We start from the raw sequence: 14,943 nt of genomic DNA on the forward strand, positions 1-14,943 counted from the left end.
CATCGCGAAAGCAGAGACCTCTGGAGAGGCCTGAGATGAGCGAAGGCCCACGGAACCAAATCGATTGTTGAGGCCATGGTTCCCAGTACCTGGAGATAATCCCACGCCGTGGGAGCAACTAGTGCCATGAACCGTGTTACCTGAGCACGCAGAGCCCGAGCTCTGTCCGGGTGCAGAAATACCTTGGCTCGGCTGGTGTTGAAGTGTGCTCCCAGAAAATCCAGCGATTGGGACGGCATCAGTTTGCTCTTTGAGAAATTGACGATCCATCCCAGAGACTGAAGAAGCTGTACTACCCTGTCTACAGCACGGTAACCCTGCGTCCTCGACTTCGCCCGAATGAGCCAGTCGTCTAGATAGGGATGTACAAGGATACCCTCCTTGCGGAGTGCCGCCGCCACCACTACCATGATCTTGGTGAAGACACGCGGAGCCGTCGCCAGACCAAAAGGGAGAGCACGAAACTGAAAATGCTGTCCCAAAATCTTGAAGCGTAAGAAGCGCTGATGATGGTGATGTATCGGGATGTGAAGGGATGCCTCTGTAAGGTCCAAAGAGGCCAAGAATTCTCCCGGATGCACGGCTGCTAACACTGAACGGAGCGTTTCCATACAAAAACGAGGAACTCTGAGAAACTTGTTGACCGTCTTGAGATCCAGGATAGGTCGAAAAGTGCCCTCTTTCTTGGGAACCACGAAGTAGATTGAATAATGACCTTTTCCCAGTTCGGAGGCCGCTACCGGTACTATCGCCCCCAGCTGTAGCAGACGATCGAGTGTCTGTCGGACTGCTAATTGTTTGGGACGGGAACCGCAAGGAGAAAACAGAAAACAATCTCGGGGTTCGTGTACAAAATCTAATACGTAGCCTTGTCTTAAGATGTCCAGCACCCATTGATCCGACGTAATTTGGGCCCACTCCTTGTAAAAGAGAGTAAGGCGACCCCCCAGGTGGGGGATCCCCTCTTGGGTCCTTCTGGCATCATTGTGAAGCCTTCGAGGAAGGACCTGCCCCTTGAATATCCTTACCGTGGCGGCGCCCTCGAAAGGACCGGTTTCAGGTGTGTGATCGTGTAGAAGGAGCCCGAGGTGTCTGCTGTCTAGTAGGACGCGACCTCCGTTGATTCCGGTACCTATTTCTGGAGGAATAAAAAGATCTAGAAGAACGTGGACGATCTTCTGGTAGCTTGTGCACCGCATTCTCATTAAGAGATTTGATGATCTGATCCAAATCTTCCCCAAATAGGCACCTACCCTTGAAAGGAAGGGAACTCAGGTGCGTCTTAGACGAAGCATCTGCCGCCCAGTTGCGTAGCCACAAAAGACGACGAGCGGACACCGCCGCCACCATGGAACGAGCGAGGACCCTTAACAGATCATAAAAAGCATCAGCTCCATAGGCAACCACCGCTTCAAGTCTATCAGCCTGAATAGTCTCTGCCTGTGGCAAAGATTGGGAAGTGAGAAGCTGTTGTACCCAATGCAGAGCTGCTCACTGTGCTAGGGAACTGCAGATAGCAGCCCTCATCCCCAATGCTGAGACTTCGAAGAAACGCTTGAGGTAAACCTCGAGCTTGCGATCCTGGACATCCTTCAACGCCGTCCCACCCGTTGTATGTTTCGTGACCACGGCTACCGCTGAATCAACAGCAGGAACCTTAAGAATCTCCAAGAAATCAGTGGGGAGAGGGTATAACTTTTCCATGGCTCGACCGACTCGAAGATTGGCCTCAGGAGTATCCCACTCCCTTGAAATCAATTGCAAGATGTTGTGATGCGTGGGAAAAGCTTTCGCTAGAGGTCGTAAGCCCGCTAGGAGAGGATCCCCTTTCTTAATCTTCGGATCCTGAGCCACAGGATCCGGAGGAGGGTCAATGTCCATTTCCTGGAGGATGTGGGGGATGAGATCATCCAATTCCACTGCTTGAAAAATACGGAGGACCCTCGGGTCGTCACCTTCTACCTGGGCCGCCAGGGAGGGATCATCCGCATCTGGATCTTGCCATGGATCCCCTGACGGTTGTTGCAGCGGTATAGGAATCACGGGGGGGGGGGGGGGGGCTGAGTGGACCCCGCACCCCTTGTGGGCAAAGAAGCCCTCCCTAAGGGAGGGTCTGCCGTCGAAAGCTGTGTCAAGCAGGCCAGTTTGGGGGGAGGGGGGCCCCAAATTCCAAGATTCGGATCCCTGCTCTGTAAAAATGCCTTGTGCATTAAAACAATGAATTCTGGCGAAAAAGCGGGAAGTGCTGATGAGGGGCCACCCGAGACGTCGTCCCCTTGCCTGCCCTGGTCCGTTGCGCTCCGAAACTCCATACTGTTAGAGGAAACCTGGAGAGGAGCGTCGACGTCCTCCTCAGAGAGAGCTGTCTCTGAGTCAGCTGAGAAAATGGCCGCCGTTCCCGCGCTGAGGGGAAACGGGGCATGCCGCTTCCTGCCAGCGCGGTCCGACTCTCCTCCAAGCTGCCTACCAGGTAAGCCATACTCCCCCTCAGGAAAAGCTGAAGAAAATCCCTCTGAGGTCTGCTGAAGCCCGTGCCGAGCTCCGGAGCCGTTCGGCGATTTTTTGCATCGCGGCGGGAGGGAGGGGGAGGGGCGGCTGCGGCGCGCGGCAACAACTGAAGCGGCAAATTAATAAAACTCTTCGGCCTCCGGACCCCTCACCATCCCCACGAGACCGTCGGGGAAAAACGCCGTCCCAACGGTGAGCAGCTCCGGGGAATGGGTTGTCGCAGAGCTGCAGGGCGGGAACTCCAATCACTCCCTGAAAGGGAGGAGGGGAAAAGGAAAACTCCGGGGCTAGGGGGAGCGGTCGGCACTACAGACTTTCACCCCTCATAAATTCCTGTTCCTACCAACGACTGTAAATGAAATAAAAATAACACTTACCACACTCTAGCCAGGCAAGGAAGAGGAAAAAAACAAAGAGATAGGAAGAGAGAAATAAAGTGACAGGCAAAAAACACAGCCTGTCAGCAAGTTCCTGACTGGAAAACAGTGTCTCTCTTTGAATGGAGTGGTCCTGTCAGAACACTACAGAACCTATCCCTTAGAAGAAAACCTTTATCTAATATTATTTAATTGATTCCTCAAAGAGAAAATAAAACTAGAAAAGTGCTGGGGACCACCGTGTCCCCTGCTCAATCTGCTGGAGTTAGAACTATACTGAGGATTGAGGCGAGGGAGACGTGGCTATATAGGTCCTCCCCTGGGAATTTTTTGTTCTAACTCCATCTGCTGGACAGGGAACATAACCCACAGTCTGGAATGATCCTGGTACGTACAGGGAATCAGTGCTATCTGGCTTAAGTTAGCTGAATAACTCTGGTCTGAAAAACAGAGGTCCCAAAATGATCTGGGTAAAATTACTATTGTAACTTTTGCAAGATATGAGCGGAACACTTATCCGAGTATGTTCTGCTGAATTTCTAGGTAAAGTTACTAGGGTAATTTTCCTGCTCACCAGTTCACTAAATTATGACTTCTTAGTGTCCAAAGGTTAAGGACAGCAGGAGCAAGAGTTTCCTGAGCTGTGAAACATAGCTCATTTTTTTCCAGGATAGGAAGGATTCTTATCTTTAAAATAGAAGCATTCCGGTTGGGTTGCACAGAAAGAATATGGGACCCACATAGCAGTCCAATGTGATTTTTTCAGGAAAGAGATTTATACTGACTTGCTCAAACAGACTAACAAACTGCCAAGAAGGTGCTACACCTCTATGAAGAAAAATAATCTGTACCAACACTGGGGCTGATGCAAAACAAACGCACTGAAAGCAGGCGCTGAGTGTTCAGCGCCCGCTTTCTTAGCGCGCCCCCAGGCACCTCTCCTGGGTGTTACGAGCGCGCGCGGGCGCGGTCGTCCTAAGCGGGTGGTGGTGAGCCCTTGGGCCACGGCAGGACTCAAGGAGGAGCCCCAAGCCACACCGTGGGAGGTGAGCTGAGCAGGCATGGTGAGCCAGGCAGGCAGAAACAGAAGCAGGGAGTCCGACCCTCAGCCGGACCTGCATGCCCATGGTAGCCAACACGGGGAAGTTGACTAATGAACGGTCCTCCGACTGTTCCCGGCCCTTTCGGACCTGCCGCAGGGAACGGCAATGGGCAGCAGGCCGGACAGAGGCGAGGGCAGACAGAGTCCTTAAACAGAAGACATCAGACGGGGCAGAAGCAGGCTGAAGCAAGACGGAGACATCAGGACAAGGGCTGAAGCGAGACACAGGAAAGATCCAGGCGAGCAGGAACTCCGATGCTGGGATACTCACATCCGAAGCCCCCTCGGCTGGCAGAAGCTCAAGAGCCCGTGGGACGAATCCCTCCTGTTGGCCACTCCAGGGCCCAACAGGACAGAAGGCTCAGGAACCAGATGAGGACGTAGGTCAAGGCAGAGACAGGAAGACATCCGGGCAAGGGCTGAAGCAGACACTGTAGACAAAGCTGGACGGAAACATGGCACTGTCCATCAGGGCGCCCTAATCAGCCCACCCGTGGGACTGAGTCGCGGACCACCCTGTCCCAGACGCGCCCTACACAGCCCAGGAAGGCTGGTCGCGGACCACGCTGAGAAGGAGGGTGCAGGGAAACTCCAGGCGAAGCGGAACTCCGATGCTGGGATACTCACATCCGAAGTCCTTACGGCTGGCAGGCACAGGAACAAACATCTAGGCAGAGACACAGGACAGGAACCCATCAAGGCATAGGCGAAACCAGGGGACCTGGATCGGCAAAGTTACAGATGACTGTAGAGCCCGATCCGGAGGCCCTTTGCAAGTGAACAGAAAGTCCTTAAGTACAGGAGGTAGAAGGCAACTCCCTGGGAGGAGCTTGCCAGGACCGCCCACCGCTGGTCCTATAAGTCAGGTGGAGAGCTGCGGGCCAGCCCCTAGGAGAAGGGCGTCACCAAACAGGAAGTCCAAACGCTGGCAAGCAAGCCACAGGCACAGCTAGGCCTCTCAGGCCCTGGAGCTGTGTCTGCTGGGCCTCCAGTCCTGTAGTGCTGTCTCTCTTGGGCCTCCAGCCCTGTAGTGCTGTCTCTCTTGGGCCTCCAGCCCTGTGACTTTGAGTCTCCTGGGCCTCCAGCCCTGCTGCTACTCCTGAGCCCTGCTGCTGCTGCTGCCTCCTGGTTCCAGCTACTGCTGCTTCCTGCTTCCAGCCTCCTGCTTGCTTTTTCGGCCACGTGTGTCCTAGTGGCCTCTTGTTTTGTCACCCCTCCTACCTTCCCTTCCTTTGTCCCATGCTAGTAGTCTCCGGCGCCCTCGCAAGGGGGCGCTGGGGTGCAATGGATTCTCTTTCCCTTTCTTTAGTTGTCTGTTTCTCCCTGTTTCTTTAAGGGGCGGGGCGGCCTTTGGCCGCCCCCGCCTCCTCCCCACCCACAATAGATGGCAAGCAAGCCACAGGCACAGCTAGGCCTCTCAGGCCCTGGAGCTGTGTCTGCTGGGCCTCCAGTCCTGTAGTGCTGTCTCTCTTGGGCCTCCAGCCCTGTAGTGCTGTCTCTCTTGGGCCTCCAGCCCTGTGACTTTGAGTCTCCTGGGCCTCCAGCCCTGTGACTTTGAGTCTCCTGGGCCTCCAGCCCTGCTGCTACTCCTGAGCCCTGCTGCTGCTGCTGCCTGCCGGTTCCAGCTACTGCTGCTTCCTGCTTCCAGCCTCCTGCTTGCTTTTTCGGCCACGTGTGTCCTAGTGGCCTCTTGTTTTGTCACCCCTCCTACCTTCCCTTCCTTTGTCCCATACTGGTAGTCTCCGGCGCCCTCGCAAGGGGGCGCTGGGGTGCAATGGATTCTCCTTCCCTTTCTTTAGTTGTCTGTTTCTCCCTGTTTCTTTAAGGGGCGGGGCGGCCTTTGGCCGCCCCCGCCTCCTCCCCACCCACAATAGATGGCAAGCAAGCCACAGGCACAGCTAGGCCTCTCAGGCCCTGGAGCAAGTCCCGGATGGAACACAGGCGAGGCCCAGGCTTCAGAGCGGCCTCTGGAGGAAGGTAAGAGACCTCCTGTAGCGCAGCAACAGGGGGGATCGCAACACTGGGGGCGCCATGCAAAATTCAAATTAGAGGTCGCGTTGTCAAGGAGGCACTAGGGTCGATTGCGCATCCCCTAGCGCCCCCTTGACAGCGGGAGCCCACGAGTGGTCTGCCGTCCGGCAGTTAGGAAAACGGTGCCAAATTTATCAGCATCCATTATTCTAATCGGCGCACAGCCAGGGGTTTGGGAAACGGACACTTGTTAACTGAGCATCCGTTTCGTGAACCTGACCGCAGGTACTTTTTTTTTTTAACTTTTTTAAAGATTTTGTTCCTCCTACTTAATATCACAGCGATATTAAGTGGGAGGATGTACAGAAAAGCAGTATTTTCTTCTTTTCTATACAATTTTTGGGAGTGCTCAGCAATTAACGCCTGCTGTAGACAGGCATTAACTTTTGAGCGTAAAAACGTGCGTTTTAGACGCATGGTTTTTTTTGCATTTCGGGTGTTTCCCTAATAGCTTCATCAACGTGCATTTGCATGTGATGAGCGCTATTAGTTTCGCCCTGTGTTGGACATGCTTTGTGGAGGCACTGATCCCCTTATTGCAGAAGGAGATTAGGTAGCGCCTACACAACCCACGTCCAACTGCGGGTTAAACAGTGCACTCGGCGGAGCACACTGTATTGCATCAGCCTCACGGTACTTAAAGGAAAGGAAGAGGAGAAGAGTCTGTTCTGCAGAAGAGCAGTGCAGTTATATAGGAGGCTTAGCCAGTCAGGGCGTGGGCTGTATAACTGAGCAGGCATCCTGGAGCAAGCATGGGGGAGGAGGAAAAGATAGGGGGAAGGAACAAACAGGAAGGGAAAGAAATTTAAAAGTAATCAAAGCAGAACTGATTTTTTTGTGGGGTACCAAGGTTATCATGGGTGGGCAGTAGGCATACAGATCTGAGCCCTACAATTATTCTCTTGTCCATAAATAATGCCTTACAGTCATTCCTGGGAATTCCGGGGTCTCCAGGCCAGCATCAGAAAACACCGGGCAGTGGTGTACTGAGGGGGAGGGGCTTTATTTTCCCATCCCGCCTGGCAGCCCCGTTCAATGTTCCCTAGGCTGTGCCTGTGTGCTGCCGCGCAAACCTTGTCCACCTCCCCACGCTCCCGGGCGCCATAAGACCAGCGGGGCCACGGTGGAGCTCATTCCCACCATGGTCGAAGGAGAGCAGAGGTTCGTGGCTGCCGGGGGATCCCATCTCGTTTGACGGACGAATTGGAGGAGGCCCCGCAGCCATCGGGGAATCGTGTCCCAACCGGAGGCCAAAACAGAGGAGACACCGTGGCTGCTGGGGGATTGTGTCCTGCCCGGCAGCCCAGCTAAAGGAGGTCCCGTGTTAGCAGGGGATCAGTCCGGCACGCCTGCTTGAGAGAGAGTATGTGTGTGTAAGCATGTGTGCTGAGAGAGAGGAAGCGTGTGAATGAGTATGTAAGCATGCAATGCGATAAGCAAATGAACAGCCGTGTTAAAAAGGATGCACATGGGGAAATTGTGCGTCCCTAGTATGTCCTTGGCATCAGGCGCCCAGGAAACATAGCTGGGCACACAGCCATGGGGTAGGAAAACAGACACTGGTAAACTGAACGCCCATTTCCCTAACCTGACTGTCATCAAGACTTTTTTTTTTCATGATCCTGCTTTCTGTGGTTTCTCCTACTTATTACTGTGACGAGATTAAGTTGGAGGAACCACAAAAAAGCAGTATTTTCTGCTTTTCTGTTGATGGCTTGGGATGCCTCAAGACTGGAGCTGGCATTAAGTTTTGAGGGTTAAAACGTGCGCGTTGGGCACACGGTGATTTTTTACATTGGGAGTACTAGCTAATAGTCTCATCAACATGGCATTTACGTGTGATGAGTGCTATTAGGCACAGGTTTGGATGCATGTTTGTACGTGCTAATCCCATTATTGCATCGGGAGTTATTCTAGCACATCCAAAATGTGCATCCAACCGCAGGTCAAGCTATGCACTAGGTTGAGCGCACTGTATTGCATTGACCCCATTGCGCTTTGAAGTGTACATCCAGTTATTCCATGTCACCACATTTGCTTTGTGTGTGCAGGATTCCTACCTGCAGAGCAGTGAGGGGAAAGCCACAGATTACTGGTTCTATGGCACTGCACCTGGAATTAAACTGGGCTGGCTAGATGTCCTATCTGCTGTCAGATTCTCTTTCTACATTTAAACTACTTCACAGATGGGTAATTGTGTTTTTTGCTTGTCTGTGTTTTTTTTTTAACCAAGCAACTTTTTTTTCCTACTCTTGGGGTGTGCAGCCCGTTTGGAAGCTGTCCTGACCCCTCTCACTGCATTTTTATGATGGGAGGAGAGGGGTCTGAGACCAAGGTGTCATGGGCCTTCATTTATGGCTTCTCAGGGTTTGGCCCCATTTTTTATCTTTCTCTGATCGCATGCTATCACAAGGACGAACCTCTGGTTGAGGGGCACAGACTGCACCCTGGCCCCCACCCAGGACCGTGGGCTCTGCCTCTGCAGTATCCCTCACCCCCCACTACTGGCCTAAAGTCGGAGCCAATCCTGCAAACTGAACTGTGTTTCAGCTCTAGGTCACTGAGCTGCACTCCCCCCTTTCCCCATTACTGATAAGAGTTATCAGAACAGTTCTCTCTCTGGAGTGGAATTGGGGAGGGGGGATGAGAAGAAAAGAGAAGAAAATACAACCAAATGATAAGTCTTTTTTCTTCACCACGGTCTGTTAGTGTGAGGAACAACAGGGGAACCAAGAGAGCGTGGTGGGATAGCACTGGGCAAAATGTAATCTTTGAATGCAGCTCATACCTGCTAAACGTCCCAGTCCTCCGTTTCCAAGACCTGCATCCTCTTCAATCTCTTCCAGTTCCTCCAAGTCAAGTCCCAGCTGTCAAGAGTTGAGCAAACAGAACATGGCTTTTAGAAGCTCACCCTGTATGAAATATTTCATATGAGTTGGTTCCATAACAAAAGAAAAAAAAAGGAAAAAGTTCAACCATCTCACTAATTATATCATGAAAGCTCCAACCCGCCTTCAAGGATGCTCCCTGTCAAGCGTACAACTGAAAGGTTTCTTTACATAAGTTCAAGTTCAGTCACTCACGTTTTTGGCTGTCCCTCAAAAGTAAAACAAACGAGAAAGAAAAAAAACAGGAAAGACATGAGGAAAAGAAATTCTGTAGTTTCTGCATGACCACACAGAACACCAGAGACTCTTTATTACAACAGGGACTCTTTGGCCCATGCATCTGCTGTTATTGTCTCAGCATAAACAACTGCCACTGCAGTTATTCTTAGTACAAAAACTGTGAGGAAGGCATCAAACACCTGCATGTTTTCAACACACACCAAGCAGTCCACTTATTTCTATAAGAGGGCTTCATGAATATAAAAATAAATATGACATGAGGCGGGTAGCATCTTATAGACTAACTAATTTATTGAGGCATGAGCTTCAGAGGACAGAGTCCACTTCACCAGATGCATGTATAGAAGTACAGAAGTGGGTAAAATATATGGGGATGGGGGGGGAGAAGATACAGAAGAAAGAGAAGGCATTGAATAGGCAGGCAGGGTGTGGAAAGAAAGTGAGGTAGTCTGGACTATAATAGTATTTGGGAGCAGTGGAACCTTGTGCTCCATGACAGGAAATACAAATAGCATCCTCAGTGGTGCAAGGTACTGGGGATTTCTTATTTGTGTGAAGTAACCCCTGTGGGTCAGATCCTGAGACTCTGTATAGATTGGGTGATGTTACGTGTGCCATCCGCGGCAGACCCGCAGCACGGCCCCATCACCTTTCCACATTGACTCCAGCTCCTGGTTCCTCCTCGTTGGCGGCGGTGGGCCATCAGCTCTGTCCTTGGGCCTCCCCCGGTGCCTCCAGCCCTGCCACAGTTCCTGGCATTCCTGGCCCAGCCACCACTTCTCGTCAGGCCTCTCTGCATGGCCCGCGAAGAGACGCTGCTATTCGCCCCGCGCCCCGCTTTAGGCGCGCGCACCAATGATGTTTAAGTAGGGACCACTGCGGGAACCTAGCTGTGGGCCCGGATGATGACATCAACTCAGCTACAGTATTTACGTGCAGGCTCTGCTCCCTAGCGTTGCCTTTCCAACAGATCTCCTTGCTGGTCGAGTACTCATTGCCTCTTAGAGATTCGTCTCATCTCTACATTCTTGTTCCTCGTTGCTCCTGGTCCCTGTCTCTTTGTTCCTACCTTGCTTCATTCCTCGGATTGATTACACGGACTTGACTCTGCTTCGCCCGACCACGCCACTGACTCTCTCCAAGCCCAGACCTCTGCTTCGCCCGACCACACCACTGACTCTCTCCAAGCCCGGACCTCTACTTTGCCTGACTATGCTACTGCCTTTCTTCAGACCAAGACCACTGCTTCGCCTGACTACGCTACTGTCTATCTCCGGACCCAGACCTCTGCTTCGTCTGACTACACTATTACCTATCTCCAGACCCAGACCTTTCTTTCACTTGACTAGGCTTGACTATCTCCGTGATATGACCTCAGCCTTGCTTGCCACTGCCTTCAGATTGCCGCCAGCCCTGACTCAAGCCTGTTCTTCGATGCCTCTCCGGCTTACTCCCTGGTTTACTCAGGCTTCGGCCTGCTCTTGCTCGAGTGCCCCCTGTCTGTCTCTATTCCATTTGGCACCCGAGTTTCCAGGACACTACCTTGTCGAGAGTAAGACTGTACTATCTCTCACCTGCTGTCTCTGGGCTGAACCAACTCATACCTCGACTACACACAGAGGCCCACCTAAGTCCTGCCGGCCCTGGCACCCAAAGGCTCAACCCGCGGGGAACGAGGGCTGGTATAGGTGAAGCTCCAGTGGCCTCTGTCTATCAGCCCACTCTGCCTGCCAACAGTGGGGACCCGTAGGTCCTCACCTACAGGTTGCATCAACCCCACCTCAGCCCAAGGATCCACCTCCGATGCAACAAGTGCATTGTGTGGGCCCAGGTGGAGGACTCTCTCTTAGAAATTTGGAGCCAGTTCCACAGGAGGAAGTGAAGAAGTAACTGGCACATCAGGATAGCTTCTGTCCAGCATGGAAGATTCCAGCTTTCCAGCTAGGAAGATTATGCAGTAGTTAGTTATATATTATGATGTTTGCTGCTGAAAACTGCTATAATTTCTTGATATTATTTATACTGTTAAAATTAATTCAACTTTATTTATCTCAATTGGATTTGTTAAACAATGGATTTTTTAATTAGAGAGAAGACCTCAGTATTGGCAAGAGATCTGAAACATCAGAAACTTCTTGTAAGCCAATTGTTCTAATCACCGGTCTTATACTCTCTTATTTTAAATTTTAATAAAATTACACCACCTATCTGGTTCTCAAAGGAGGTGGCTGATAAAATAAAGGCTAAAAGAACGGCGATCAAGAAATATAAAAGATCCAAAAGGGAGGAGCACAAAGAAGAATATTTGGTAGAACTGAAGGAGACGAAGAAATTAATCAAGATGGCAAAAAGTGAAGCGGAAGAGAGGATTGCCAAGGAGATAAAGAATGGTGACAAAACATTTTTCAGATACATCAGTGAAAAGAGAAAAGTTCAAAGTGGTATAGTGAAATTGAAAGGTGGAAAGGATCAATGTGTGGAGAAAGACGAGGAAATGGCAGAAATATTAAATGAATACTTCAGTTCCGTGTTCACTAAAGAAGACCCTGGAGAAGGACCATCTCTACTTAACAAGAAACTGGAGAGGAGTGGAGTAGATGAAACTCCATTTACAGTAGAAAAGGTATGGGAAGAGCTGAAGAATCTGAAAGTGGACAAAGCCATGGGGCCTGATGAGGTTCATCCCAGGATACTGAGGGAACTCAGAGATGTGCTGGCGGGTCCACTGTGTGACCTGTTCAATAGATCCCTAGAAACGGGAGTGGTGCCGAGTGATTGGAGAAGAGCGGTGTGGTCCCGCTTCACAAGAGTGGGAACAGAGAAGAGGCTGGTAACTATGTTTTTGACTGGGTAACCAAGGAATTGGATCAAGGAAGAGCGCTCAACGTCATCTACTTGGATTTCAGCAAAGCTTTAGATACGGTTCCGCACAGGTGACTGGTGAATAAAATGAGAAGCTTAGGAGTAAGTGCCAAGGTGGTGGCCTGGATTGCAAACTGGTTGACGGACAGAAGACAATGTGTGATAGTAACTGGAACTCTCTCTGAAGAGAGAGCGGTTTTAAGCGGTGTACCGCAAGGATCGGTGTTGGGACCGATCCTGTTCAATATCTTTGTGAGCGACATTGCAGATGGGATAGAAGGTAAAATTTGTCTTTTTGCGGATGACACTAAGATCTGCAATAGAGTGGACACGCCGGAAGGAGTGGAGAGAATGAGACGGGATTTAAGGAAGCTGGAAGAGTGGTCGAAGATATGGCAGCTGAGATTCAATGCCAAGAAGTGCAAAGTCATGAATATGGGAAGAGGAAATCCGAATGAACTGCATTCGATGGGGGAGGGAAAGGCTGATGTGCACGGAGCAGGAGAGAGACCTTGGGGTGATGGTATCTAATGATCTGAAGTCTGTGAAACAATGTGACAAGGCGATAGCAAAAGCCAGAAGAATGCTGGGCTGCATTGAGAGAGGAATATCGAGTAAGAAAAGGGAAGTGATTATCCCCTTGTACAGGTCCTTGGTGAGGTCTCACCTGAGTACTGTGTTCAGTTCTGGAGACCGTATCTCCAAAGAGACAGAGACAAGATGGAAGCGGTCCAGAGAAGGGCGACCAGAAAGAATCTAAATATGTACACCCTGGAAGAAAGGAGGAGCAGGGGTGATATGATCCAAACTTTCCGATACTTGAAAGGTTTTAACGATCCAAAGACAACAACAAATCTTTTCCGTCGGAAAAAAATCAGCAGAACCAGGGGTCACGAGTTGAAGCTCCAAGGAGGAAGGCTCAGAACCAATGTCAGGAAGTATTTCTTCACGGAGAGGGTGGTGGATGCCTGGAATGCCCTTCCGGAGGAAGTGGTGAAGACCAGAACTGTGAAGGACTTCAAAGGGGCGTGGGATAAACACTGTGGATCCATCAAGTCTACAGGACGTGAATGAAGAGTGGGTGGCTCACGGGAATGACGGCTACTGCCTGGAGATTATTCCCTTATCAATAAACATACACACGGTTAATGTGACTCCAACATTGCTCTAAGCTTCAACGGCACGAGGAAGTGTGGAAAAAAAGGATTTGCATTCACAAAAAGCGGGGAGTAGCTTGCTTGTTACAGCGGCTACTACCCCAAACTAAATAAGCCAGATACTTTACTTTCAATGCATATCCAGCATAGCTCTCTGCTTCAACGGCAGGGGAGAAAGTCTGATACTTCACTTTCAACGCATATCCAGCATAGCTCTCTGCTTTAACGGCAGGGGAGAAAGTCTGATACTTCACTTTCAACACACATCCAGCATAGCTCTCTGCTTCAACGGCAGGGGGAACGTAGAAAGGTGGATCTATATACAGACAATAACCAACAAGGACTGAGTTACATAGTCTGGGCAAACAAAGGCATGGGTGTAGCTTGCTTATTGCGGCAGTTACTACCCCTAACTATGGTAGACATTCACTTGGATGCAGTTCCAACACTGCTCTCTACATTAATGGTGCAGGTGGAAGGGAAATAGAACCAAAAGGTTACTAAGAGCCAAGAGTAACAGAAGTATGAAAGAAATAAAAAAATAAAAAAAAGTGCATAGCTTGCTGGGCAGACTGGATGGGCCGTTTGGTCTTCTTCTGCCGTCATTTCTATATGTTTCTAAGATGTAATTTCCATGTTACTTCAATTTTGTTCTCTACAACTTCTATTTTGTTCTTGCTTCAAATCTTTTGCAAAACATGTTGAATCTCAATAGACTCATATGACGACGACACTGAATCTTGTTTAGCAATTGTGATTTATATCAATTGCTTGCTTTATAGGGTTTTTTTCAATTTATTCCCAATGCGAAGATTACAATCCTTGTAACACTGTCATTTTTTCTTATCTTATTCACGGCTGTGATTTTAATGTCGATATATTTTTGTCAATTACAGTCCTTGTGATATTTTCACTTTATTTTATCCTATTCGCAACAGTAATTGTTGACCATGCATTAAATCCTGGTGTTATTCTCTCAATTTTAGATTACGTGAGGATACTGTGCTATTGCGATTAAATCCTTATGTTGTTATATATCGCGAGTGAAATTCTAGTGACGCCGTCTCTTAATTTTCTCTACAGTGAATCATCGATATTTAAAATTGTATTTCAGCCCTTCTTTTTTTTCAAACTTCGGACGGAATCCAATTAATTTTTCTTCTTTCTCAACGGAGCATATCTTAAATGCCCTGTATCGAATATTCTGACAAAATTCCCGACAACATTTGCAATAATGGCAGGGCACTTATCTTGCGCTTGTAGTGTGGAAACTTAGCATTAACTTCTCTTTTACCACGCTGCCGTGTCTCTAGCCCAGGTTTGTCTGTTTGACTGCCGCCAACACGGCCGGCGTTTCACCAAAAAAACGCTGCTTCAGGGCGGACTGATTTGAAGAGATAACCTTCTTCTTCAATTGTTGGGCTTGAACTGAAGGGCTGAAATACAATTTTAAATATCGATGATTTGCTGTAGAGAAAATTAAGAGAGGCGTCACTATTGCGATATATAACAACATAAGGATTTAATCGCAAAGCAAAGTATCATCACGTAATCTAAAATTGAGAGAGCAATATTAAAGTCAATGGGGAATAACACCAGGATTTAATGTATGGTCAACAATTACCGTTGCGAATAAGATAAAATAAAGTGAAAATATCACAAGGACTGTAATTGAGAAAAATATATCGGCATTAAAATCACAGCCGTGAATAAGATAAGAAAAAATGGCAGTGTTACAAGGATTGTAATCTTCGCATTGGGAATAAATTGAAAAAAAA

At 49.5% G+C, this 14,943-nt stretch overlaps 1 protein-coding gene across 3 annotated transcripts in view; it reads right to left on the reverse strand.

Annotated features, from left to right (window-relative positions):
* PYGB (glycogen phosphorylase B) overlaps positions 1 to 14,943 on the reverse strand; it is a 346,630-nt gene that overhangs the window by 235,873 nt on the left and 95,814 nt on the right. For all 3 annotated transcript variants that reach the window (XM_029594500.1, XM_029594502.1, XM_029594501.1), the window contains exon 3: positions 8,807 to 8,885. In XM_029594500.1, the coding sequence (XP_029450360.1) occupies positions 8,807 to 8,885 (79 nt within the window). The remainder of the gene's footprint in view (positions 1 to 8,806; positions 8,886 to 14,943) is intronic.

Source organism: Rhinatrema bivittatum, chromosome 3 (genome assembly GCF_901001135.1).
Source record: "Rhinatrema bivittatum chromosome 3, aRhiBiv1.1, whole genome shotgun sequence".
Taxonomy (NCBI): domain Eukaryota; kingdom Metazoa; phylum Chordata; class Amphibia; order Gymnophiona; family Rhinatrematidae; genus Rhinatrema; species Rhinatrema bivittatum.